Source organism: Pocillopora verrucosa, chromosome 8 (genome assembly GCF_036669915.1).
Source record: "Pocillopora verrucosa isolate sample1 chromosome 8, ASM3666991v2, whole genome shotgun sequence".
Classification (NCBI taxonomy): Eukaryota; Metazoa; Cnidaria; class Anthozoa; order Scleractinia; family Pocilloporidae; genus Pocillopora; species Pocillopora verrucosa.
Genome location: NC_089319.1, coordinates 1,502,274 through 1,530,238, shown reverse-complemented (window position 1 = coordinate 1,530,238; position 27,965 = coordinate 1,502,274). Strand labels below are relative to the sequence as shown.

The 27,965-nt window shown below is 38.8% G+C and overlaps 2 protein-coding genes across 2 annotated transcripts in view; both read right to left on the bottom strand.

Moving 5' to 3' along the window:
* Positions 1-228: 228 nt before the first annotated feature.
* LOC131787929 (forkhead box protein K1) lies at positions 229-9,239 on the bottom strand. The gene is made up of 6 exons (XM_059105004.2): positions 8,790-9,239; positions 8,493-8,675; positions 4,852-5,152; positions 4,212-4,405; positions 3,279-3,835; positions 229-3,010 (listed from the first exon to the last, which is right to left on the bottom strand). Exons 1-6 carry the CDS (start codon positions 9,146-9,148, stop codon positions 2,661-2,663), a joined length of 1,944 nt encoding a protein of 647 aa, XP_058960987.2. The 5' UTR covers positions 9,149-9,239; the 3' UTR covers positions 229-2,660.
* Positions 9,240-10,216: 977 nt separating this feature from the next.
* Positions 10,217-27,965, bottom strand: part of LOC131787928 (dynein beta chain, ciliary-like) — a 35,868-nt gene continuing 18,119 nt past the window's right edge. The window contains exons 34-65 of the mRNA XM_059105003.2: positions 27,578-27,705; positions 27,257-27,405; positions 26,558-26,840; positions 26,259-26,432; positions 25,438-25,746; positions 24,908-25,075; positions 24,465-24,626; positions 24,055-24,132; positions 23,374-23,535; positions 22,947-23,140; positions 22,359-22,521; positions 21,634-22,062; positions 21,081-21,209; positions 20,212-20,721; positions 19,431-19,757; positions 18,738-19,001; positions 18,414-18,649; positions 18,062-18,184; positions 17,673-17,877; positions 17,115-17,420; positions 16,722-16,892; positions 16,467-16,589; positions 16,079-16,272; positions 15,523-15,730; positions 15,379-15,447; positions 14,938-15,165; positions 14,253-14,444; positions 13,690-13,809; positions 13,062-13,304; positions 12,567-12,749; positions 11,778-12,065; positions 10,217-11,171 (exon numbers count right to left, since the gene is read on the bottom strand). Of these exons, the coding sequence (XP_058960986.2) occupies positions 10,842-11,171; positions 11,778-12,065; positions 12,567-12,749; positions 13,062-13,304; positions 13,690-13,809; positions 14,253-14,444; positions 14,938-15,165; positions 15,379-15,447; positions 15,523-15,730; positions 16,079-16,272; positions 16,467-16,589; positions 16,722-16,892; positions 17,115-17,420; positions 17,673-17,877; positions 18,062-18,184; positions 18,414-18,649; positions 18,738-19,001; positions 19,431-19,757; positions 20,212-20,721; positions 21,081-21,209; positions 21,634-22,062; positions 22,359-22,521; positions 22,947-23,140; positions 23,374-23,535; positions 24,055-24,132; positions 24,465-24,626; positions 24,908-25,075; positions 25,438-25,746; positions 26,259-26,432; positions 26,558-26,840; positions 27,257-27,405; positions 27,578-27,705 (6,848 nt within the window). The 3' untranslated portion in view covers positions 10,217-10,841. The remainder of the gene's footprint in view (positions 11,172-11,777; positions 12,066-12,566; positions 12,750-13,061; positions 13,305-13,689; positions 13,810-14,252; positions 14,445-14,937; positions 15,166-15,378; positions 15,448-15,522; positions 15,731-16,078; positions 16,273-16,466; positions 16,590-16,721; positions 16,893-17,114; positions 17,421-17,672; positions 17,878-18,061; positions 18,185-18,413; positions 18,650-18,737; positions 19,002-19,430; positions 19,758-20,211; positions 20,722-21,080; positions 21,210-21,633; positions 22,063-22,358; positions 22,522-22,946; positions 23,141-23,373; positions 23,536-24,054; positions 24,133-24,464; positions 24,627-24,907; positions 25,076-25,437; positions 25,747-26,258; positions 26,433-26,557; positions 26,841-27,256; positions 27,406-27,577; positions 27,706-27,965) is intronic.

The following is a 27,965-nucleotide window of genomic DNA, read 5'->3' as shown; positions in this document are numbered from 1 at the left end:
TTTAATATAAAATAAAACAATTATTAGATTCCATTTTTGTGACATTCAGAATCATCAAGGTCTCAGCCTTCATTATTGTGGATCACTAAAATCTCATACAATAGTTGTTTATAATGGGGAGAAGTTACAAGTTAATCACTTCTGGGAGGTACAGGGTTAAAATCCTTGCTGGTTTAAGAGGGGCAGCTTTGTTCAAATGGCAAGAAAAAAAAAGAACTTCTGCAAACATTCTCACCTTTAAAAGGTTCATTTAATGATCAATTAAGTCATACTTCACAAATAACTCTTCCAAGCAGACGAAGCTTAATAATTTATTATTTGGCCATCAAGGCTTGACAATCCATGGTAAAGAATCTGGTCTAGATTTTGTCAAATAAAACAACTTTGGCCCTTAACTTTCCATAAGTTGTAATACCTCATTTCAAATTTAAATTATTTTCAACAATAAAAGAAATTGAGGTCTGTTTGAGTACCCAAAATTCCGAGAGACTGGGTGGCAAGAGCAGTTGTAGCATTTACAAGAAAACTCATAAAAATCTCTTCTTCATTTTTGAGATAAAAAAATCACATCAAAACAAATTTGAACAAGATACTACTTCCAGCAACTTTATGTTGTACAACAATACTTAGAAACATACTCCACCAGTTAACAAAAAAAAAAAAAATTACAAATAACTTTACCTCACAAATTCTATCCAGTGAGAAAGTAGTGAAAAGAGAGACTTTGAAAGAGGAAGGTTACAACAAACAACACAAACTTCACTCAATTTGTTCTGATGGAGATTTAAAGAACCTGGAGGTGAGAATAAATTCTTAATTTAGCTTTTAACTGCCAAATCTACAAAGAGATCATCACCCTTGACTGAAAATTTTCCAGGAGCAATCCTGGCATTTTTAACGCAAGTCCACCCACGATACAAATCTACTATTATTGAAAGAATGATAAATTAAATAGACCTTACAACAATAATCTGAGTGACATTTATGCAAGTGGGTCACTAACAGATAGAGAGGTACCATTATTTGTACAAGGTCACAGTCAGGATCTTAGTGGCCATAAAAGAATTTACTTTAATTTGCAATGTTATAACACAATGAAGTTCATTTTGATGGATGAGTGTTGCTGTGACCCCTAATACATATCTACTCTAGTCTTACCTTACGGAACAAATATTTAATGCTGTATTATCATCACAATGAATTTCATAGAGAGAAACACAAATTGTGAAATAATGCCTTAGTTAATAATATCAGCTATAGTTGTTGCCCTATTACAGTTCTTTTCCATGGGAAATAAAATTCTTGATTTCAAGGATTTATTGAAAAGGTTTCTAGCAGCCATTGTAGAAATTTGTTAAAAAAAAAAAAAAAAAAAGGAGTTAAACATACACTTACAATGACTGTAACTAACACTCATTTTACTTACTTATTTTGGCTTTTCAGGAAATATAAATCATTTCTTTATTTTCATTTTTGAACAACTCTGCTCATTTAGAAAGCAAGAAACATAATTCTGGAATTAATACTTCAGTTGTATTAAAATTCAGTGATTAATTTAGAAAAGCAGAAATAGAGCCCTCAAGAGCAAGAATTACCAACCCTGCAAGCCTGAACTCAGCTATAACATGAATTCTTTGCATGCACCAAAAATTGCTGAATATTGCACCATGGGAAATAGAAAGATTCAATGAAAGCCAAACAGCTACAATTTTGCTAAAATAAAACCTGAAACTGTTTTGGCTTTCTTTACTATTAATTCTCTTAATATATCTTTTTAATTATGGCAAACTTTGTAGTTCCTGTTAGGCCTTAAATTAATAAGTCCCTTGAAAGCAAAACCCAGTTTGTCATGTATGAAACACTTTCAATGTATTTTAGAACTGCTGCATTATAATTACCATTTGACAGGGTAAGAACTAAGCATACTTGTATGAAATGTTTACATTTGACCACAGTTCCCTGATAATTTATAGGAATACCACTATTTTGATCAGCAACAATGCCAAACAAAACATCTTAAAAGTACAGCATAACATGTGCTGTAGCTTTGTAGCGTTGTGAGGTAGTCACATCCATTATTCACCCATCTCATCAGATATATACCAATGAACACTTCATCATACAGTGTAGATCCAGCCCACTTAGTAACAAACATCCCATTCTCAACAGAAGAATGGCATCTGTACACATGCACAAATATTGTTCAGTCCTAACTTATTCATTCTGATCTTTAACTTCCCATCCTTTGAGGTGCCCTGAACTCTAAGAAATGTCACTAGTTAAATAGAGCATTTGCTTCTCTGCATTGGACACCACTCATTCCAGTACAAATTTTTCGTCACCTCAGGTTCCCAAAATTTACCACATGTCAGCCCACATTTGTCCAGTGCCCTGACACTTGGTAGCGTTCATATGCAACCTTTGTAAAACACATTTGAGACCTTTCAAAGTATGAGATCAGGAAAAAAGACTGTTGTTTAAAGAATGCACCTTGTCCTGTCAAGTGTGTGTTGACATGTCAAACACCTCCCATCTGATGAATTCTGATCAGTTGCAGTGTCTACCACAAATGATTGGTGCCTTAACTACTAACTGTACAAAACAATAACAGCAGTAACTTAGCAGCCTTGATGCTTTGAGAAAGTTAATGTGTGCGAAGGCTAGAGCTTTCCTTGATCGGCAGTCTCCGGCTGGGAGGGGCTACTTTTGTATGCAGCACTTGGCTGAGATAATTTTTGACGCTTTATTTCATGTTCTTCTTCACTGTTGGTCAGTGGTTGACTTGTGCTTAATGGTCGCTTGGCACCATTCATTGCCATTGAAACTGCAGCTGTAGTGGCAGCTGGAGACAACACCCCAAGAGGAGAGGAGTCAGGAGTGAGTGTTCCGGTTGTTACTATTGGAAGTGGCAGAGGGTTAGGAACTTTTGAAATCTGTGGTTTGACTGACATATCCTGAGTGCCAGTTGGAGAGACATTTGTTGGTGTAGGAATGGGAGTAAGCAAGCCACCTAAAACAAAAATAGGTTGCTTTATTCATCATGTTGAATGTTTTTTTTTTGTGGAGTGTAGTTGTTTGCCTTCCCATGTTGTCATTTGTGATGTGGTCTAATTCTATTCTCAACTAGTCACTTTAGGCATATAGCCTGAAGAAGATTAGCAGTATGCAGTCCAAACCTGGCCATCGAAAAGACTTTACTACATCCAGGGATGAATGATTTTATTAACCCACACAAATAGAAACTTAAAAAACACAGAAGCACACTGACACACATTTACCTGCACTGGGAGCAGCTGCTCCTGCTAAAAACTGAAGAGGAATCTGCTGTTGATGTGACAGTTGGTGTGGTTTTTGATCTTGTTGTATTTTTTGAACTTGTTGCGTTGGTTGTTGTATTGGCTTTACTAAAGTAGAAATCATAGGTTTGCTGACAGCTGTTTTTGCGTCTGGTTGAAGAGTATTCTCTACGGGTGACTCATCTCCTGATGACTGAGAAAATCCATTCTTCTCAGACTCAGCTCCATCTCCTTCTTTCACAGCCTCCAAGGAAGACTTGATCACACTGACAGGCAGAGCAGCTCCTGCCATTTGTGCAGCAATTGCTTGTAATGCGGCAGATTGTTTGAGGACTGTTGAAGGTAAGGAAGGCACAGGGGGTGGAAGTCCAGATGCTGGGATGATAGGAGGTGAGGTAGGGGTTGCTTTGGCTTGAGATCCTGCTGCATCAGCTGCCTGGGTCACTGTTTTGGTAGGGGAATTCTCTCGTGGTACATGAGTCACTGGAGCAGGGGGAGCATGAAACTGAAGGCCATGAGTGGGAGATGCTGGGGCTGACCTGAGAGTCAAATGAATAAATCATGAAGCAAAAATTTGTTTTGCATATGCAGCATAACCCAATGTGGAACTTTATTTACACCTAGCACCTGTCAAAGCCTCTGACATCTTCATAACACAATTCTCCCAAGATTTTGTAGAACAGAGCTGAGAAGAAACAGGAGGTGGCAGGAAGCAACAAATACATTTCCTCTTTTCTTCAAAATTGACAACCATCCCACCCTTCATTTACACTTGCAGGTTCCCCTTCCACACAATTGTACAGTCTATAGACACTATCTCTATCCAGAAGATTTTAGAGTAAATGTTAAAATTTTGTTTTCTGAGCAATAGTTGAAGGTTAACGCACATCAAACATTTTCCCTTTAAATACATACCTACAAGACAGTTGAGAGAAAGGTGGTCTGAAACATGGTACACCTCTCTGTCGACGTTTGCGGAATGCCTGCTCTGCCAGCTTCTGCTCACATGATGGGTCAATCCGCCAGAAAGAGCCTTTTCCCGGTTCATCCTGAGCACGTGGTACTTTCACAAAGTAGCGGTTTAGGGATAGGTTATGACGAATGGAATTCTGTTGATGATTTCAAGGCGTTAAAAGCTTCTTAAGAGTCCTCAGCATATTTAAATTACCAGATAATATTCAGCTTTGAAAAAAAAAAACCCAGCCAAATTGTTGGAGCTTAAGTAAAGAGCTTAGAAAAATTACAAGTGTAACACCATAAAATTCCTTGGGTTTTCTGCTACTTTTGACCAACTACATGATTTTGACAAAAACTTATCTGATTTTCTTCTAAGAAATGGTTTATAAAAAGGTTCTTTGCATTACAATTTAGCATAAGTTACATTACCAGAACAAAGTGAAAATCAGAAAACACAACCATATGCCTTAAATAGTGAAGCTCTACTCAAATAACAATTGAAAATAATTTATTGTCATGAATGTTTCAGTTTAAAGCAATTGAAGCTGTTTTTTATTCTATATTCTTTATTATCTAAAATTTGAAGCATAAAGTTTACCTGCCAGCCTTTGTCGGCACTGCGATAATATGGGTAATTCTTCGTGATATGAGTGTAGATACCACTCAAAGTCAGTTGCTTATCAAGCGCAGATAATATTGCTTGCACTATTAACTGAGCATATGAGAAGGGTGGCTTGCCGTCATCTTTACTGCCCGCCTCCCCTCCAGAGGGGTTGGGTTTATCTTCCTCTACGGTAACTTGGACGTCTTGGGCAGCTAACTCTGCTACAGCATGTAAGTTTGGAGCGTAGGTGTGATTGGCATCTCCACGGGGACTGGTAGGACAGGAGTTTGGCACACTGGAAAGAAAAATAATATGGATTATCATGAAGCCTGTGACATAAGGGATTATAAGGGATTATAAGTTGATCCAATACCAAATTATCCAAACTAACATCAGAAGAACTGTATGGCAGACAGTAAGGAGAATTACTAATGAGATCTTGGGAGTTAAAGGGTTAAAAGACATAACTCACAAATCATGTCACAAGGAAGTAATGAGAATTGTCAGAGAGGAGAAGCAACCAAGGTTCATTTTATTACAATGACATAATGGAAAGTGAAATATAATACTTTCTCTCAATTTCACAGTCATCTCATATAAAATGATTTTAATACTCATTGCAAGGTTTAAATGGTAACTGGACATTTTAAACAAAAGACTTTCTGCACAAGTTTTGGACTGTCCACACAATTCTAAGTAGTCATTTCACACAATAATTTTAAGTGAAAAATATCAATATAAAAGGTATACTGATTGATACTGATAAGATATTTCACCGTCACACATCACTTTCAATAAGATCCAACGACGAGAATGTCAATATTTATTTACGTAATAACTTCAACTAGATCAAAATGCTTATGAATATGATCACTATTCTCACTTGAAGAAAGGAAAGGTTCAAATCTTTCTCTCCATGAATATATAAAGAACTCCCTATTCGAACAATTACTTCTATTACTTTTCCTTAGTTAAACAAAAAACTGTTGAGTTTTGACCGTACATCATCTACTACAAACATAAACATGATGACCCACACTAAGGACACCGTGTTGATTCCACAAGTAATTGTCACCAGTCCTCCTTCCTCTGAAGTCAAAGTAAAAAACCTGCAAACTGTTTCACTTTTTATTAAAAAGTACTAAAGACCTATTAACAAAATTTTTGTGTAAATATGTAAAATCCAAGTAATGTCAATTATGGAATTTTAATTACAATAATTAATTGATAAATTCAAAGATTTGTTCCTTTTCATTTGTTCTGGCCATAGTTTCTTTAGGATTAAGTTGTAAAATAATGAATAATTTTTTTTTTAATTTAGAAGTGATTAAAACAAGGTAAGTTCACATCAGATTTTTTAAATATTAGACACTTCAATATTTATTCATTAAGAAAATGTTTAAACTCATATTAAACTTACTGACAACTTAATTCCACATTTCAGTTATGTTCAAAATGAATGAATCTAGGACTCAATAAAATGTTCTTTTCATTCTTGAAAAAGTGTTTCCTTAATGTATTTTTATATTGAACAATTGTTGTTAATTAATAATGTTAGGTCAAACAGATGAAAAACAAAACAACAATCTAGCCACCTTTCACCTTAATCTTTCATTATGATAATAACAACTGTTCAAAACAATACTCTTGGAGAAATTTCCAGACAAATAAATTATAGGATATTTCAGCATGTCTTAACATTGGAAAACACAAAATTATAAACCAAAAGACACAAAATATCACGTAGCACCCATGCAACCCAATATGGCTGTAGAAAGGGAAACTTTTCTGGGCTAAAGTAAACTTTTGAAAACAATAATTCAATCATTTTGATTTCTTACAACCTCAAGAGTCACAATTGTAGAAACTTGATACAATATTTGTTTTTCAACAGTTTTATTTCCCTGGCACCATACTCATTGCTTAGAAAATGAAAGCTGTAGCTACATGCTAATTTTTTTGTTCTTCCAAAGAAATGTATCTGGCTACATGCGAACAGAAAGGATGCCCATATTTTGTTATAAGTAATATTTTCCACAGATACCATTGATCCATCATTGTTTGAAAGACTTGAGGACGATCATTCACGGTACAACAAGTGTCAAAATTCTACAACAATGACGCATTTGCAACATCTGATCATATATTTGTCTAACTTGAGCAAAATAATAAAAATCAAAGAAAATTACATCTGCACATTGTTAAAACATTAATGACATCGTCAAGTACAAAAATAGCATATTAGCTGTTTATTTGTCATCTTTAAATTAGTAAACTTTTAACTTCCTTCCAAAACCGCATACAAAACAAAAACAAAATAAGCAATATTTTTTCTCCAGCAAGCTGATCAAATATTCTGCTTTGTGCAATAATTTCCTTACAGTTCACTCAACTGTTAAAAATATTCTGTATTAGGAAATTAATTGAGTATGGTTTCAAAACAAACAAACAATACTCTTTGACTTCAACTTTCATTTTATGATCATTTACTGTTATTTAACTGAAAAACAAAGTCAGTTCAAATCAAAACTGTCAAGTCTAATTATTACCGTAGATCTCCTTAAAAAAAGGACTTCATTGATTTTCTAACCAGTTCATCAGTTCTTAAAGAGGAAATCAAACCAGAGAGATCGCTAACGAAAAGCTCCCACATCATTTATTCTACACGCGTGCTATAAGGATAAATTGTACAAATTGTTGATGGTATCTGTACAAATTGTGAACTCGAAACATAAGACTTGAGTAGGTGTTTGCTTTAACAAAATGGAATTGCTTTGTGATGAGAACACGCTGTAACAGTCCCTCGCTTCTAGCTCTGTCATAATTATCTTGCCAGGATGATGCCGTTTCTTTTTTTGTTAACCTCAGTTATAGCAAAAATTAGATAAACTCTAGCATGCGCAGACAAAACATGAAACGGACAATGTGATGTAAGTAACCTCACCGACCGCATGACCGATCAACGGAAATACATTTCCATAGCAAACGCGATTGCGAAATACGTATTGAAATCATTAAACTGAGTGGTTTAACTGCTTCGTTGTCTGTGTGCACAAGGATAAGGTCAAGAACAAGAATCTTGCCTCATGAGTTCAGTAACGACAAATGAAATGTGTCAAGCCCTGGTAAAACGAACGCCAAAGGCAAGAGATTAGGCTCTTACTAAATTTAGAAACTAAAGTAACCAACGCACTTGCAATTTCTACCACAACACGTGCACATGAAAACAAAATCATTCTGTCTTCTTTACCATTTCGCGATCTGCGGATAGTTCCCTTACTCAGATAAGAAAATATTCTCTCACGGATCAGGAAGAAAGTTGACCCCAAATCTCCATGTCCGAATGCACGAAATAAACACAGCCTTATTCAACAAATGAGTAAGCTATATTAGTTCTTGTGTCAAATCATTCGTTAACTTTCATAAAACAGTCGCGGAGGGCATCAAGAGATGTAGTGATAAAAGTGAAAACACACGTATGAAAATCGTAAACTAACACAAGCACAAAACAAACTTATCGTGAGTGAATGTGCTACTCTTGTGACCAATGCAGTTTATCGACTGCTGGTAAGGAACACACACACACACACACAGAGTAGCATACAAAGCAGCAACTAACTTTAATTGTTCCATACCTTATAGTTCCTGTTGGAGATGGAATAGGAGAGGCGAAGTTAGAATCTGATTGCGGGATGTTTATTCGCAGAGGTGGTAAAACCTTTGTTCTTGGGGGACTCGGTACGCGTTTCGGAGTGTTGTCACCAACGAGCGAGGTGAAACGAACTTTCACATTCGTGGATGGAAATCGCAGCACACAACTGAAAACACAAATTATAACATTTTAACCCAGCTACATTTAAGCACAATATAAAATTATGCCTGTTGACGATACGAAGCGTTAAACGACAAACTGTAAAAGTTTGTATACATACACGTAGGGTAGTTTCAATGGAGGAGCACCTCGTCGATGGAAAACACCGTCAACAAATATTCCGTTCTTCCCATTGCAACTGAGATAGAATTCCTGATTTTCGAATTTTATCTGCAAGTGCTTCCTCGAAACGAAACTGGAATGGCCCATATTGACGTCTACGCTCCCAAGACTGCTGTTTCGTCCGATGATAATCCGACTTTGCCGAACCAAATATTCGAACTCGCGACCTTCAAGTTTAGCTATTGGAGTCACAGTGTTGACACCAGCCCACATTTGCTTCATAGGATTAATAGTGCCTGATTTTAGAGCTAACAGGGCTAAAGCATCGCTTTCCTGATCTCGAGTAGGTGAAGACATCTTCGGCTGACAGCCAGATTCCAAATTGCCTTGCTTTGCACAAGAAAAAGGATCAAAAGCAAAACAACAACATAGCACGAGGGAGCTAGAAACATACGGGATTTCCAGTAACTAAAAAATCCAAACATGGACAGTATTACCTTATATGGAAGTTATATGTTCTTGGCACGGGTGGGTCTGTTTTGCTAAGTCATTTCAAGCTGGAAAGCCTGAACTAATCTCTCCAGTTTATTGAACATTTCCTCTATAATTTCATGATTATAAGATGGTGCATTACATTTGAGTATGATATATATTTGGGTGAAGTTTATCACTCGGTGATTTGTTGTAAACGGTTGTTTACAGTGAATCAATGACATCTTCACTTTGGTTTCAGACAGGGGCATTTAAATTTAGAAAGCAAAACAAGAGCCGGCATTTTTTTAATTAAATTCAATTAACAGGCCGCTACACGAACCGGTCATACAATGTTAGAAAAAAAATTCTTAGTCCTTGTCTGAAAGGGAATGGACGAGAACTGTACACAAGAAACAAAGCTACGCTCAGCGGCATGCCTCTAATGTGTTATTGACTCCTAACGCGGATCACATTTCATGCGCAACTCAAACTCATTCTCAAATGCAAATTCATCCTGTCCATTATCCATCTGATTGTGAATAATTGCGGTTTCAATGAGGGCTCCAGAGCTAACCACCGACAAATTTTGTTCATGTGTACGTGCAAAGAAAGTACAAAAATTGAAGTTACTCTTTCTGTTCAACCACGCGATGATGTTTAATTCGTTTATCCCGTTCGGTTTTAGGAGCGCAAATGGAGAACAAACACTGAAGGAGGGGACCAGTTCACCAAGCCGTGACTCCATTTTGAGAGCAGGACAAACAACTCGTGGTCTAAATAAGTTCATTTTTTCATGTCCGAATTTCCGGACAATAAAGATGTCTTGAGGTCATTACCACTAGTCAAAACATTCCCGTTATTTTCATTTCAAATATTTGGTGAATCATGAGAACTGTTTTGACTACTCTGGGTCAAAAATACCACACCGAATTAATTTTCAATATGACTTTTTATTTATTTCACAAACAATTCTATCAAGTAAATAGTTTCACTCTTTAAAAGTGGCTCGAGAATCAAGGTGACAAATGTAACACTGAATACAGCAAATTTAGTTAACAATAGTGACCTTGAAATTAATAGTCAAAATTCTTTCACACAATTTTGTGAAACATCTGACGAATTCTGCATGAATACAAAAATAAGTTACTTTGATATAACAGTTTTACTGAAACAAATCAATTAAAGGAAAAAAAGTGAAGTAAGCTTATTTGAGGAAGGAGCTAAGAAAAAAACCCACAAAAAATATAAATAAAGATCACTAAGAAACTTTTTTGCAAAAAATGGCTTCAAATTTTGCGTCGTGTAAGTGGAAATATCTACTTCTGCTAAAGGATTGAACAGTTTTCTATCGCCATAGTGCAGTGATAAGAAGAAAGAGACAGAAACTGAATAAGAAACAAACGGAAATCTTAAACAGAAAAGAACCATAGCATTATAGGAAAGCTGGTATCGTTAGTACACCTTCCACATAACATCGAACTTAGTGTCAGGTACAAACAAATCATTTCATGTGAGCAGAAAAAAAACACAGACCAAAAGTTAAAATCATCAAGTCATTTGAATTAAACACACTTGTTCACGCGCTTAGCAACAAAGCAACCCCTGCTAGTGTCCATTTAGCAGGAGACTCCTTAGTCTTCAAGAAAAAGTTCCACACGTACGTCGGGCCTCGTTGTCGGGTCTTGTACACAGGACACTCATACACGTTCTTAGTTTCTTGTTTATCGACTGGAATGGCCCGGATAAACATCACAGGCATACCAGGCGTTAGCTCTTTCAGTCTTGATTCTGCTATCATACCAGTTTGCGTGTCCCATCGAGCGCCTTCCATAAACAGACCGTGTACATAAGCCCCTTCTCTGGGTGGACTGTTGAAATCTTCCTTGTTTTTCTTGGTGACATCCACCTAATGAAATAAATTAGCATCATTAGTAAATAGTGACATCTTAAATCTAGCGTGGAAGATTAACGACAATACAGATTAACAAAATATTTAAGAAAAAATTGCACATCTCGGGGCCTTGAGTATACTGTTTCTTGTTTAGCACTTTATTGATGTCACTACTTTATAAATTAAGATACACCTCAGTTTTAGAAAAGCATAGGTTTGGTCTATAATGTTCTTTTTTCCAGTTACTTGAGAAAAGTAATTTTCAAGAAAGAGTTGTGTCTTTCACGTCATCAATGCCTTGAAAGCCCTTTAAGACGCGACTTTACAAAGCGCACTTTTTATTTCGGCATTCAGCGCCACAGTAGGAATGACAAACGAAGAGGACAAAGAGTTTTCCATGGCAGTGGCGATGGAGAGTCTCCTAATTCCACGGCTTTAAGCTTATGTCTTTTTTCACACTGAAGACTGCATAACAGTGAGGCCAAACAAATCCAAGGCACAACATGCAATGTATGAAATTCAACGTTAATACAAGTGAAAATATAGAATATTCGGGCATGGTTGGTAAGAGAAAAACTCAGTCAAAGATTTTAAATATTTTAACCCGGTGCATAATTTTACCTGGAGTGCCATCTTGTCCAATGGCCACTCGTTCTTTCGCGCCATGGACTGCTCGATAGCCGTCAGGAAAGACTGAGGATTGAAGAAACCGGACAACCAAACAACATTTGGGAGACAGAAGTCAGATGTCCAGCTTTCTAGCTCTTTAATTCGCAACAGCAGGTCCACAAACCAAGCAGCTAGGCCTGACATGGATGGATAAGCACGGCGCGTCCAGGATTCAGGAACGTCGTCCAGAAACAGAGCATTGCCAAGTTCTTCCATGTCAGCGGTGATGGTCAGCTCACCCTGCAAGGTACAGAGAGATATTACACTATATGTAGGAAACCCCATGATAATGATTAATTTTGATTAAACAACACTCGGCTAATGATGGGTGCGAATTGAAAAGTGAGGAAGGCAAACAACGGGAAGATCATGGTACAATTTGGTTACGTAAGCCAAGTTGGAAGCGCGAAATATTACGTTTAACTCGCACGAGAGTCGGGTGGGAATCGAGAGTTGTGCTAGAGGCATGTGGGTAGAATTTGAGACTCGTTCTAGGCGAGTGCGATTCAAGGCAGTAAGCTACGAGTTTTCGGCACGAATGTTTCAGTTAGAATTCTGCAGAAGTATTCTCATCAAAATCAACCTTCAAGTGAACTCTTCGACTTTTATATCGGTTTTCTCTAACATTAGAATTAATAAGGGAGATACATGGTAAATGACAACAAAAATACAAGGCGCAAACTGATCAGGTCAAAACAACATTTCATTATTTAACACAGCAAGTCGTGCAGTAGAACTTACTTTGAGACCCAAATCTAGTTCTTTGAGCGAACGTTTGATCTCGCTTGTCAAGATATTCATCCGCTCACATTCTTGGAAGGCAACCACAGTGTAAGGCGTGCGATCCTCTACACGAGCCATCATTTCCTGCACGTTAAACTCGTCTGGCAACTTCTCCAAGACTTCATCCAAAACTTGTTTAACCTGTAACAAAATCAGGTACAACCAGTTGTCAATTTACACCCAAAAGGCACACTCCTTCTTCTTAAAGTCAACACTCACCCTCAGGAAAATATCGCTTTGCAACTAAGCAGTACTTTTGCGATCCGAGCTCGCAGAATAACATCTCCCGCCGTAGAATCTTATTGGAATAAATGTAATGTTTCCTTGAAATAGTACAAACATTACTCTGATCGCAAGTTCCCTCGCTTAATGTGGGTTGAAAAGTACAATTCTCCTTAAGTACAACATGAGAAAAGCAGAGGATACCGTAAAAGGAACTTATATTCTAAGTACCTTTTCTTCCCGAGTCTGTCCTCCACCTCCTCCCGCACCGGCATCTCTGGGCTGCATCTCCAAAACAGTACGGAACAAGTTGTCTGAAGTTTGAGTCAAGAAACCAATCTCAGCATTAGGGTGCAAACCGTAAAGGTAGGGGCTCTCTGGAGGTAACACCTCGTCAATGTAGGTATGGTACGTCTTATAGTCTGAGTTAGGAGGGATGGGAAATCCCGGAGCAAGGTTCATCTCACCCTCAAGCTGCGGAAAGCAAACATGCGTTTTATTAGCATCTAATTAAGAGCTGTATCTCTCTTTCTCCTACAAAGTTTTCTGGGGAAGGCCGGTAGAAACATATCCACTGGATATGCATTTCTAAATTATAAAGTATTATCTTTCTTCTTAACAAAATCAAAACCTTGAGGGAGAAAATCGAAATGACAATTCTCAGTTTCAACCATCATGCCTCAAAATGGATAAAACAAACGAAGTAAAGAAATTTGTTTTATCTGCAGATTGAAGAGAGTTACATAGTCGACTATGGACGTCTGAATATCAACTTTTGGGAAAATGTTTCAATGTTAGATGCTGACTTAGGCTAAGGCTAGTTACAAATCTAAGATATTTACTGGTAGTTGTATCTCACCATATCTGGTTTCATGTACTCCTCCAAGTAAGTTCTACAGAGTCTCCTGTCCCAGTCATCTGTGATGTGACCCCCATACATAATTTCACCAAATAGATAACGTAGATCGGTCCAAGGTACCTGAAAGTCACAGGGAAGGTACAAAGAAAAGTGGTAAGCTGTAATCAATACCGAGTGTACCGCTCAAACTAAACTGGTGGAGTTTATCTCCTTTGCAATTCTATTGTTCCGTCACATTTAACGTGGCTTTTCGTTAAAAGATGGTATACCAATCCCAAAACAGTGTAACCAAGAAGTGCTAGCAAACAACGGTGGGAAATTATCAAATCATTTTCATCAATGTCCCGTTGATCAACACATCAAGGCACATTTGTAGACAGCTTAGATAAAAAGAAATTGTCTTCGAAATATCGGTATAGAAATGACAAATCACACTAGTTATAACAACCTGCCAGCCTGAGCGACAATCATTCCACAACCAAAACTGCGCTTAGAATTCTTAGATGCGACTCGGTAATTTCGAGTAGCACATGTGTGTAAATATGACTCAGTGTTTCAGTTACCTTAGCATTAGCCTCGAGGTAATTGTACAGTACGTTTACACTGATTGTTAAGTCTCCAGTGTTGAAGGGATATGATCTGTTCCATCCTTGTGGGCCAAACTTACGGCGCTCTGCCACACATGCATGGAAATAACATAGTGCGAATAGAATACTCTTGAATTCATTCTCACGGGCGCACATCTCCAGTGTGTCCTGATAATGGAAAAGAAAGAATAAAGAAAACAATGATTAACATCAGAGTTTGTTTTTAAAGGAACTCTCACTAAGCTGATGGCCCTCAACGGTCAGTGCGTGAAGCACTAAAGGGTATTACTACTCCTCTGGATGAGAAGCAAATCCATTGGGGTAGACTACCAGCATCTGTAATTAGCTTTTTAACACAATCCGCTGCTGGTCATGTTTTACTCACGAGTGTACAAGAAAAATATGAAAAGCTGACAACACTCATCGCACAAATAGCCAGATCAGGTTTCAAATTCGAACCTCTTCACCCGTTGGTGTCTGGCGCGCTCCACGTAAGACTACCACGCCTCCAACTAAAGAGAAACATAAGTATTGGCCGAAATTGTTTACATCTTTACTTTTAGGCGAATATAAAAAAAAACTGTGAGGTAAGGAAAATATCTTAGTAGTTTAAAAAAGATTCATTGCCTTAATAACAGCTCCTATTAGACCTACTGCTTACCTGGTTGAAGTTGTCTAAAGCCTGATGTAAATTGGCCATCATTCCAGTGGGTGGTTCATTGGTTATTTTGATGGAGGATTCCAGAATTCCTTGCGGTATGATGTGAGAATCAGGCGAACCAGCTGGCTCAGCCGAGATGTACACTCGATAGTTCTCATGACTTCCCTCACTGTATGCCTCAAGCTTCTTCTCCAGAGTTGGCAGCCATTTCTTCACAAGATGTATATTCTACAAACAAGAACCCAAACAGAGAAATTTGTTAATCCACAACAGAACTGGGAAATCTCATACCAGTGTTCTAACCTCATGGTTTAGCTTCCGATGATCACGGAATTAGGTGCTAAAAACACTTGGATGACCTAACTGGGCAGCTTAAAGGAGAAGTAAAAAATAATGGTGGTAAGCTGATAGACACGAAAGAGTTCAGCGTGGAAGAATTACCTGAAGGATAACCCAATGACCTTCCTTGGCGGCCAGGTCCAAACTCTGCTCTGCGACGATTTCTTGACCCTTTAAATTCGAATAAAATTGATTAGCATGATAGCATCATCATAAGGGTAGCCTTATAATGATGATTAGCCTCACCTGCCCAAGTGACACGTTATGGAAGTTTTTGTTGTCAAACGTGAAGCCGAGTTTCTTGCCCAGTGCCTCCACATCCTTCAGAGGATCGACACCAGGAGATAAGATGAAGAAGATCGGGGTCCCAGGTCCGCTCTCTTCGTAAGACTTGGCGAACTCCACTTGACGATTCTCCACATATTTCGCACCCATCTTTTCTTCCACGAAGCCGCTGTAGAAAGGAATAGCACAAATGTGAGCTTAATAGTCGCATAATTTAGAATAAAATAAAAATACCGTACAAGTAACTTAATCTAATTACTACAATTCAGATAAGACTCACAAGATCGGTTCAATCATGAAGGGAATTCCATTATTGGTCAAAACTGTTGAACCATATTAGCCAATATCTATATTGCATTCCGTTAGGTTATTCAGTCGGTATTCTTTTATGTCTGGCTTCTAAGTCTGGCCAAACACCTCCAAATAACAACCATGATAACAAAATCACTATTCATGTGTCAAACCGGCCAAATGGAAACTCTTCATGTCGCACAAAATTACTTTTTTTATAAATTACCTGACAGCATATGTCATTCTGTCCGGCCTAAGAGCTCTCATCATGCAAAGCTTCTGTAAGGAAGTCTTGTTTTTCCATTCTTGAGGGAATTTTTCCTTTTCCGGACATTCACTCTCCACAAACTTCTTCCATCTCTTAGCCGAGCCTTCAATGTCGCGATCCAGGTTACGGAATTCTTCCATGTTACCCAGAGCCTGCGGAGAAAGACGAGGAGATATCTTTAAAATCTCCTAGCTAAAAGTATGGAGAGAGTTCTACGGTATTTGCATTTACGTTCCCTAAAGATATTAAGCCACCTCCTACTGATTCCAAGTGGACGAAGTTTGTTCGTCCGTCAGTCTTTGTGGTTTTCCCGCGACAAAGCAACTAAATCTAGTTTTGAACTTACCTTAATTCCTCCCCAACACAGATTGTTGAGGAAATCAACTGGACTCGTAACATTCATAACCGCTGGGAACCGAAGAAGGAATTCTAGCTCATTTGGAACTATCTCTTTTTTCATCAGTAGAATCTGTGTAAGGAAAATGCAGAGGACAGATTAGAGGGCAGTGCTTGATAGGAAAAATTACACGCATAACTTTGTTGGCAAAAATTTCCAGTTTTACGCCAGAACCACTAATTGTACATATTTTGAATTTCATACCTGGAATGCCACTTGAGATGTGAAGATCAGTTTGTCTTTTTCAAACAATCCCCGAGTGGTGTAGATGAACACGGAGAATGTGATGCAATCGATCAAGTTGTTCACTCTGATTTTTACTTCTTCTGCAGGTTCAGCTTTATCAATGGCCTTTTGAAACACCACATTGAATGCCTAACAAGTGATTGAAACGCAAGAGCAGTTTTGTTATGGAATGGTAAGTTGGAAAAAGCATGTAAATGTTTAAATTCCACTCTTCAGATAACATCGCGCCCTAGCTTGCCTCGGGTTATCCGTAAAAAGGTGATTTATACTTTATATGAGTAGATTCGCCGCTTAAACTGCGACATGAATCGGACGAAAATTCTTCTCAAAACAAATTGTTTTGCAACTGACCTTAAGAGAAAACTGGTAGATCGGATTGATCTTATTCAGGTCATTCAATATGAAGTACAAAAGTGATGATCGAGCAGCTGCTGGTCTGTACTGTTCACGGGCTTCGTTGATTTTTATCTCAGTGTTTTTTCCTTCTGCTACTTTGACTTCGATTTCTGCTGCTGTTCGTTTGGTTGTCTCAAGGTTCTCCACCAGAGCGTAATCTCCAAGGAAGTTTCCTCCAGCAGCAGACAGACGAGCCAGGAGGGAGTCTTCCAGTTCTTTGATTTTTATGGTAAATTGGTTCATTTGTTGAGTCAGGTTGGCCTATGTGTAAAGAAATACACAAACAAATTGGAAGGTTGAAAAGCAGGATTCTATTCTCGTTTAAATTCAAATCCCATCCTCCTTGATCAGTTTCTTCATTAAGAAGATCGTTCTTGACCGGACATATCACAAACGTCTCTCATTTTCCTGAACTTTTAAAACTTTCCAGCTGCTAGAAAGTTTAAATTAGTAGAATTTCCATACTAAAAGGTCCGTTAGGTTACCGATATTCTGTTCAGCAATTTCTGTTACCTTCGTTTCCTCGAGATCAGGCCTCTCCTTGCGAACAACATCGGCTAGCAGCTGGTCCTCCAGGCCTTCACGTGTGACTGTGAAGTTAATCAGAGTGGTCTGAGCCTGCATCTCAGGTTTGTAATGAGGATTGGCTAGTTTAGTGTGAAGGATGAGACGGAAATCTGGATGATACTCGACTTCCTTGTCACCCATCTTGATGTATCTAAAAATTAAAAAGTCATTTAACTCAAAATTGTTTATTCATAACTGCAACAAGTTCGCGCTAGTTTTTTAGACAAATCACTGAGTGAAGTAAAGCCAACCCTCACTATCAGCATTCAATTCTAAATCTTTCAGTATGACACTCAAGGCTCCTGCAAACTAACATACTCTGTTATAAAACACACCTTCCTTTCTTGATGGTGTTTCGTCCAACAAGTGCATCCAACACTGGGTCCATGTTCTCACCCATATTTTCAATCAGTACACAGTCACCGTTGGACACAGCGCGCTCGATGGAATCCAGATACCTGTGAAGGAAACCTCCAATATTAGTGTCGTATATTTTGCGCTACTGTTTGATTGGAAATGGCCCCGTCATAACTGTAGATTTAAAAAAGTGACCTTCATTCAGCGAAAGAATTTGCTAGAATATTTGTCCACGGCCAGCTGTTCCGAGAAAAAAAAATAAAACCGAAAAAAAAGAAAAGAAAAGAAAAGAAACAAGGAAAGGCAAACAAAAGAGTGGATAATAAGTACCCCTTCTGTCCCAGTCTGACCACTCTGAGTTCCTCCCCTTCTCTTGTTTTGATCCACTTCACTCCTTGTAGCTGTGGATCAATCATTAGCGGCCATCTTTCGCAGTTTGTCAGGATGGTGGCGTTCTCAGTACTCATGCGGTCGCTTGGTAGATTCTCGTTATTCCACTGAGCGATGGTTGCGTTGTCAGTCAACAAGGTAAGAGGATCGAGGTTTTCAGTGATCTTAATTGGAACCTGAAGAATTAAGAAAACACCTGTTAATACCCTGATCAATATTTTACGAAAATTGTAATTAATTTTGGTTGTATTAGGCTTAGCGTACCGACTGTCCTTTGAGAAATGGTAGCCACTTCTCATGCATGAGGTTGTCTCGGTATTTCCGTGTGAAGCAGCCGACGTATGAAACGAATGCTGTAGTAAGCAGCACATCACCAGGTAAGGTCTTCTCCTGCTCTTTGAAGTTCGCCACTGATTCGGCCCAACGGACATTCTCCGAAGCCAGGCCGCCGACTAATCGATTAGCCAGTTCGATTGTCATTGCCGTCTGTTCAGCTTCTTGCTGGCACTTTAGTTTCTCGGCAGTGGCCTAAAATAGCACCAATTAGGATGAGTATAAGTTTTAGACTTCTAGGCTACATTTAAAAAGACCTCTCCTCGAAAAAAGAAAAAAATAATCCAGACTCATGCTGTCTAGTCGGCAGCAAATAAGTGAATCCTTATTTTTAAACGTCATTGAAGGGTACTGAAACATTACAATTTGTCGGTCAAAAAAAGTTTAAAAAGCAAATTAACAAGTAGCAAAATTGATGAAATAAACAGTCAACTTGTACTGTTCATGTCTTGGTTTTTACCTGGAGGAAAGCTATATATCAATAACGTGCACACGACGGAATTTTCTGCAACGTCAGGCGATAACTAAAAAACACCAAAGATGACCCCTACGATACTTTTGAAGGGAATAAGAAATGCCCCTTGGTACTTTTGGCATGCAGTCTGAACATTGATGTGCGCTTACCCGCTCAAATGAAGCCGTCAGCTCAGCCAAGTTTTCATCCAATTCATGGATCTTAGCTTTGATCTTAGCCAGTTTCTCCTCTGCAGCAGCAAGTTCTGCATTTGCAGCGGCTAAGGCCTGTCTCTTAGGTTCTACATCACAAAACACGTGATAGAACTTGATGATGTTAAGTGCCCAAGCACAGATACCAGCAGCAGCGATGGACTTGCTACGGATGAAGTCAGGTTCAAACTCTGGATCGTCAAGATATGGCTGTACGGCCTTTAAGTTGTTTTCATGAATGTTCTCTTTGTCGTAATTTATCAGGGAATCCAAAAACTGATCGACCTTTGATTCAAAATGAAAGGCAAGTAATAAGTTAGTTCAAACTTAGTTTTCCATTGAGACTTTATCTTGTAAAGCTTAGTTGAGGAAGTTTGCTTTCATATGTTAACGCCTGTTAACTGATACCTTTAAGTATTATCGTCGTATTTTTCGGCATGGATAAGATAATACTGAGTTTGCTGAGAAAGGTTACATATGAAACACCTCTGCGGGTTCAGGTTGGTGTGGTGACGGTCTGCTTGATACCACAACGTTATTCCATAATTATTCACATCAAAATCTGGTTTTAAAACACCTCTTTGTTTCAATTCCTCTTCACCCTAAACATTCAACAATATTGACTATGACACGCAACAGTGTGTTTTTTCAGCCTTCAATCTTCATTCCGCGAGACTGTAAGAATGCTATCCGGTTCATTCAGTTCTGAGTTGAATTAGACCAACTATCAAATTTATACCTTAGCCATCATGATTTTACACTGCTTCCAGCTCTTGTCTTTAGGAATCTTATTCGGTGGAGAGAGTAGAGCCATGACAGCTGCTGTGACGTTAGCAACAGCCGTTGGGGGCGACCCAAACGACTTCAACTCGGTCAAGTTGTTCTTGTTCAATGTGTTCAAAGCCTCCTGAGCAGCTTTCAGCGCAGGCTCTGCCTTGGCTAAGTCCGTTTCACACGATTTCTGTTTTTCAGACACATCCTTTGCAATGACTTGAACTTTCTTCTCTTCTTCATCAGCGATGGCCTTCTCTTTGCTCACTTTCTCTGTTTCAACTCCCACCTTTTCAATGAGCTTGTCTGCATCTTCGTTCTTCTGCTTGAGTTCGACTTCTTGTGAGGCTAGCTTTGCTTTCAAATCATCTACTTGAGAGGCAGTGCTCTGTAACTTCAGTAGACCATTCTCCAAACGCTCAGTTTGTTGATTCAACTCCAACGCCTTCTTCTTGAGAAGATTCCGGTATAAAGTGATCTACAAAAAGAATAAATGCATGAGCAAATCATGTTCAAGACAAACAAGTTTTGAAAAGAGATGACGGATATATTAAATCTGTTTGCTTTGTGTACAATTTGTGTACAATTTCCTTTAGCACCTGGAATCCCAAAATAACATTTATCTTAGAGCTGGTTTAAGATAAATAAAGAAGTAAAATTAAAACCGAAATCAGTAATAGTAATGAAACATTTCTCTTAAATTTCGAGTGTCTTTCGAAACATGTGATAAAACCGAATTTCATTGCAAGTCCAGGAACTCCAATATATCACTTGCACCTTGGCCTTAGATGTTCGCAGTTTCGGAGAGGAGCAAAAATACTTTTGGCGGGAACATACCTGTTCCAAGAAGCTCTTTGGGGTGGTGTAGTTGTAACGCCTTTCATTTGCCAAATACAACTGACTCTCTTCGTTCACACTGGTGTGCACAAATGACATAAACTCCGCCACAGAAGGTTTCACATCGTTCTACAGAAAAAAAGGCAAACGAGGTAGACTACGCTTACAGGCTATGATCAGTTACAGAAACTTTTAAAACTTATTTCATACCAATGTTACTTCGCTGTAAGGTTTTACTGTCGAGGGGATTGCCATGGGGACTTGCTTGATGAAGGTTTTCGAAGAACGATAAAAAGCTGCGATGAGAAAGTTTTACCACCCACAACTGGTATTAGTCAAGTGGAAGAATCATTAGAAAACAAAACACTTGTTGCACGTGGCTTCAATCGCAAAAGTGAGGGAAACTCGAAGTTCGTGAATAATAAATATCACAATTTGTCAATCTGTTGTCCATAAAGTTCTTAATCCCTGTCATTTACAGAGCATTATTTAAACAGTTTTAACCATTATTTTAAGTCTATTATTGTAAAATTTTGCTGTATTGTTAATCTACCTCAAGCTGCTCTAAGTCATCAATGAACCTCTTGCTGACAGACACCAAAGCCTCCTGAGGCCACTCGTGAAACCAGTCAATTGCTGTGCAGTTTGTTACAGCCGGGAACTTACGACTCCTTACACGCAACGTAGAGCCAACGGGAGAGAAACACAGGACAACTTTGAGATTTCTTCGCACTCGCTCAATAAAAAACATCCAGCAGTTTTCCCTCGTGTCTTGTAGCCCAGCGCCTTTCACTTCATTCCTGACTCCGGAGATGATATTCTCGACTTCATCATCTGCAAACAGACCTGGAATCTCCCCAGACGCCAGTAAGTCATTAATTAACACCAAGAAGTTCTCCTCTGGAACTTGTGCGTCGGTCAATAAAAATACAGTGCCGATGTTCTTCAATCCTGCCTTGGTACACAAGTTTGCTAAGTCGAGCTAGAAAAAGTTAACAAAGGGAAAAAAAAAACAACCATTAGGAATCTGGCACGATTAAGCGTGATTAAAACAAATGTTCTTCATCAATCTTAAATTATCTCCTTTCATATTAGATACCAGAACGTGGAGATAAGACAACGTTAACTATTGGCGTTTGTCGTTGTTCAACTAATGCACTTCACTCACGGGAAACATCTATCTTAAAAGCGAGGAAAAGATTAGTAAAAGCGGTTCTGATCATTCACAGGATCCCACAAGTTATTTGAAATTCCTTGAGCTTTCACACAATTACACACCTTGAGGTCAGGGATGCCATATCCTTTCCTCAGTGTTATTTGGAACACTTCTAGAGCACTGATGAAAGCAGCAAGACGAGCCAAACTCTGTTTACCACTGCCACCCACACCCACTAACAAGGCGTTACCACGGGGGGACTCCAGAATACGGTTGATACGACAACTGTAAAACAAAACATGCAAAATGGTAAGAACAATAAATATTTGGGAATCTCTCAGAGCTCTTAGAGAGCCCCACATTGAAATAATTTTAAAGTATCGAGCACCTAGATCATTGTAAGTCCGGTAACAAAACTTTTAAGGCCAGGATATGACGAGACGCTAAAGAAAGCCCAACGATGGAGAGCCGGCGTAAAAAAGGAAGCTGCTTATCGCCGGAAATATGGCAAGGACAAGAAATTGGATAAATAAGTACAGAGATAAGGGGAGGAAGACGTCACGAAACTGATGAAATCGATGGAAGACCTACCATATGTGAATAAAAAGCGGGAAAATAATTAACTTTCATTCCACTATGCACTCTGACTTGCCATACAGAAAATGTTCCCTTGAAGAAAACAACTAACGAAATCGGTTTTTTCAACTTACACATGTTGCATGGCGTCGTCAAAAAGCACAAGGTTCATGACCGCGTTGACTTCATTGTAATTCTCCAGTGCTTCTGTCAGCAGTTTATTCAATGACTCCCAGCCTTGTACAGCGAGGTACTTAGGTTCCCCAATTCCACTTGCAAAATGACAGAACATGTTTGGCTTGGCGTACAGAGCCTCTTCATCGAAATCCTACGTAGAAAGAAGCACATTTAAAACACAGCGAAACTACCCCCAAAGTTTTTGTTGACTTTTCTAAGGTAAGAAGTCATCGAGACATGAGTCTATAGTCTTGCAAATGTTTCAGATTTCTCATAAGTAAAATGTTTGATAAATTTGACCGGAAAAACATTTGAAAAACCGAAGTTTTCATCTCCATTTTTTGTGATCCAAACTCGTCTCAAACGAAATAAAGAAATAAAAACCTCGAATGTCTTCTTTGTGATATCTTGCTGGATTCTGTCGTAGTTCTCCATATCTTTGTCTTCTACAAGTTTGTCTCTGTAAACTCGGTCACACTCGTGCATCCACAGTCTAACAAGATCCATTGGCGTCTTGATACATTCAGCTGTGGAAAACAGGATACCCTACAAGAAAGAAAACGTAATTAATCATGACACAGTTCGACTGCAAGAACCCAAAGAGACAATATTAGCCATTACATTAACTTCAGCGCCTTTTTTCCTTTTCTACAATTTCCAATCTTTTCTTAGCAGTGTGGACAGGAAAATAAGACAAATTCTTCCTTAATAAGTCCTCTTGTCCAAAACTTGCTGAGTTTTGTACAATACGCATTACTGAGACTGTGTGGGGTTCAAAATCTCCCAGACAAATATCGTTGCCAAGTTTTATTTTGCTGATCTTTTGACAGACACACTTTCTTGCCAAGTATACCAGTCAACGAAAATGATACGACTAGGCTGTTCACATCACACAACATTCAGCGCAAGGGAAAAATCCAGGAGTGAGCAAAATAGACTGCATCATAATCAACATTCACAGCGGTACTCAAATTGATTTCATTTTCTCGCTGAACTAAGGCTATCTTTCCTGTGGAGGTTCACAGAGGTTTACGAGTTCAGCAACAAACTATGGTTTTGACAAACCTGGAAGATGTTGGACAAGTCTCGCAGGTTGAAAACATAGTGGAATTTTACAGCTGTAGGAAGGAAAGTTGAAGTGACCTGCGTTGAGAAAAAGACAAAAAAAATTAAGTTTGCCTCGTTTTGTACACGAAGCCACTTTCCAGATCTGAGTTGCGGTCGATAAATTCTTTAGTGTATATACAATGAGCAAGCTGATAAAGCTGAAGAAATTTTTTGGAAATGTTCGTTCTTTTTAGCCCGATGTCACTTCCTTGAAATGCTTTTCTACTGGAACATAAGAGTTACGCTCGTGGGAGATAGATGTCTCATGGACGATACATGACTTAGATAATTCTTCTAAGTAACTTGTGGACTGTCTGTGCCACGAGTACTGAAATTCAAGAAAAAAATTCAAATGGAATACAACACACCTTCTGGTTCATGGCTAAAGCTGCATCGACAAGTTTCTCAGCATTCTTCTGTACCGCTTGAGGGAGACCCAAAGCGTTGATGTGTCCGTTCAAGATGCTCAGGTAAATGGTTTTCAGGGCATCGAGTCCCGGGAAACTTATTGCGAACACTGCAAAGTGGCGCTGCAGAGAAAATAACGTAACCATTAAAAGTCCGGCCGACGTTCTAAGAAAATTTGTTAGGATACATCCCGATGTACTCTCTTACAACTTTGTCCATCAGAACTTTCCTAAGTCTATAGCTTCAATCAGTTTCTCTAATGTTTAAAGCCGTATTTCATTTTGAAACATCTTGCATTGAGTTTCAGTTGCCCCAATAGCACGACCTTTCTCTCTAACATTTTAACATATTTGATTTGACCTAAAATGGATACTAGACACTTTAGATCCCATTAGCTACAGACCTGTAGTCGAGGATTGATGGTGAAGCTTCCTGCTGTAGGATTCATACAGGCGACATACTGACAATTGTGAACTTCTTTAAGAGACAGCTTCGCTCTGTCGTACCAATGAGTGTAGTCCAAATGTTGTCTGATGAGGGTGTGTGGTTGTACTGTTCCATAAGTGTCCACCTGGATTGAAGGAAAAGAAAGAAATTACCCAAACTAAGTTTCTAGACACGTGCAGTACCAACAGTAAAGCGCGGGAAAATTGTTACCCAGCGAAAGCGTCGGCGTGGCGGGAAAAGTGGCTTGTAGCGAGCAAGGCAAGCGTGTTAAAAAAACGAGAAACACGACACCCAATCGGAAAAGCGGAGTAACGCGAGTGTTCGCGAAAAGTACCCATACTCATTATCCAATACAGAGTCTGTACATGATTGTCCAAAAAAGCATACCTCGTCTTTAGTTGGCTATGCATGAAACAAATGTTTATCACTAAATAGTGATTAAAACCTCACAGATAAAACTGACCACTTTCCCATTAAACAACGTACCATGGGCATGTTCATGTCGTCGATAAAGTAGATCAGTTTCTTGGTTCCAGGCGGACCATAATTTCGTCCAGCTTTCTTTTCCAGTGGCTTTTCTAAAACAGCCTGTAACATGGCTGACGTCGTGTAGTAGTTAAACGGTACGTTCGTAACCATTATGTTATCAGGGTCCATTGCTGCGAATTTGTCGCCAACTAACACGGTCTTACCAGTACCCGCACTTCCTACAAGCATGATAGGTCTGCGGTTTTCCATCAGCAGATCCATGAAGTAACGAACGCGAATGGTTTCCTGGGTATGAACGAGCACGGCCTGGGAACAACAAAAAATTTCGCAATAAAATTATCTCGTGGAAAATTAAAGTAGGGAAATGAAATTGGTTAAGCTCTTGACAAATTGCAGTGAATGTGAAAGGATTCAGTTCATATACAAGTCAACCGAAATATGCACTGGCTGGCTACAGGTCATATCGAAATGTTACCAAGGTTGAGACCAGGTGGTACAGGCGACAAACTGTTTTCTTTGGGCGACATGTGTGACTTTTCTTCGAGGAGAGCTTTGAGAGCCAGGCATCCTAAGCTTCAGAGATAAGAGCTTTTGGGCACCCGCTAGTTATTCTTCTAAGAAAACAACTTTGTTTAGGACACAATTTTGTCGGTTTTCTAAACCAACCGCTAAACACTGTAACCAATTAAGACCCTTGTCAAGCCTAAACCATAATTAATGAAGAAAACTTATACTACAACCTTGCACAAACGTTCGCAAACCCTTTCTAAAGGTTGTCTATTAAGAATCTTTCCTAAAAAGTAAAAAAATAATCACACCTGCAATGGCATCTCGGGATCAAGCTCGAACTTGGGAACTTTTTCTGTCCATGGCACGAATTTCTTGGTCTCGGAGTCGATAAAATAATCAAAGACAGTACCAGCAGAGGGAAACTTTATGGTCTTGAATTCAGTCACCCACCATTTGGAGAATTCTACTCGATAATCAACGAGCTACGGAGAGAAAACGAAATATTACTCATAGGTTTGAACGTTCACGCTTCACTTTCTACGAGTCAATAACATTTCACGACTTTCCATGGCCCACAATTCTGAGTGAAACCGTCAATAAAACACACCTGATCTTGAAACATGGCTCCGCCAAAAGCCCACACAGCAGCGAACACAAAATACAACTCGTACAGTTCCTTGTTACAATCGGGTGGGGTGTTGGTGGGGTTCAACAGACACTCCAGAAGGTAGCAAAGCGTGGTCACCATGGTGATGTCAGGAACGGGCGTGATTTTCTTGAAGCGCACGCGCAGTGTGTCCAAGCAGATGGGGACGTACTTGTCAAACAGGATTTGCAGGTTGGCTTTCTCTGACTGAACTTCGCGAGTATCAATCCAACTGGAGACGTATCTGAAATAATACGAGAAAAGTTTATTTCGCGAAGAAAGAATATTTTCAAGGAATTTAAAATTTTGAGCGAAGAGAAGTTAAAGTGGGGCTGCTTTGATAACCTTCCTCAATTTTAGCCTAAAAATACATTTCATTTTTCATTTTCATGATAGACCAGTTTGATACTTATTTCAAGTTTGTTATCTTTATTTTTCCGCTGTGCATGATACAAGCTTAGTGAAAAAACCATGGTACGATCAATACCCATAAGTCTTCATTGTTACCACGAGAGATTTAAATGAAAACCTAGACGAAAATCTCAAAAGGCAAACTAAGCGGATAAAAATTTCACTACTTGACGCAACCGGTTTTTTTTTCTTTCCTCTCCTTCTCTGGAATACTCATGCTACACGCAAACTACCGTCTACAGTACTTACGGATTCCATCCAACATCAGCGTAGTTAAGGAAGAGGATACCGGCACGGGACACAGTTGCAGGAGTGGCTGTCTTTAGATGACCGATCTCAAACAACAATCTCATGGACGGAGTGAGAGGAACACGTTCATTACTGGCTAATGTCAAAACCTGAAAAGGTATCGAAAGGAACAATTTCAAGCATATAATCTACAGCTGGTTCAACAAAATCTTCGAGTGTTACAAAACCGACTTCTTATGAAAACTTCCAAAAAACATCTTCATCTACAAGTCCCCTTAAAAGCTTACTGGTCCTAGCGACTTTTTTATTTTCAAAGATTACCTTGTTGTCGTCCATGACAGTGTTCAAAGACTCGATCCACATAGGATCAATGTCTCCGTCAAGTACGATCCATTTAGGACTGTCATTGTTGATTGAAGCCAAATCACGCATAATGGTCGAAAACAAACCTGAAGAAAAATATGACACAATCAACGTCCGTCTCGAAAGAAAATAATCGCCCTTAGTCACTTGATATCTACTAGCAAATTTTTGGTGGTGTGGCAATGTCTGTCGGTGACAATTCCAGACTGGGATTCTTTTCTTTTCTTTTCTTTTTGGTTTCCTTCATGGCTTTTGTGCCTTGGACACTCTGTAATCCGTTTAAGGTTTTAGTGTCGTATCATAAGCTGTAGTTATCAAATAGATATTGGGGCACCGTGTACATCGT

Coding starts and splice junctions, on each gene's coding strand:
- LOC131787929 (XM_059105004.2), bottom strand. CDS start 9,148: ATGTCTTCACCTACTCGAGATCAGGAAAGCGATGCTTTAGCCCTGTTA. Junction 4,406..4,851: donor GTGCCGACAAAGGCTGGCAG/GTAAACTTTATG, acceptor AATCATCAACAG/AATTCCATTCGTCATAACCT. Junction 3,836..4,211: donor TTCTCTCAACTGTCTTGTAG/GTATGTATTTAA, acceptor TTTGACTCTCAG/GTCAGCCCCAGCATCTCCCA.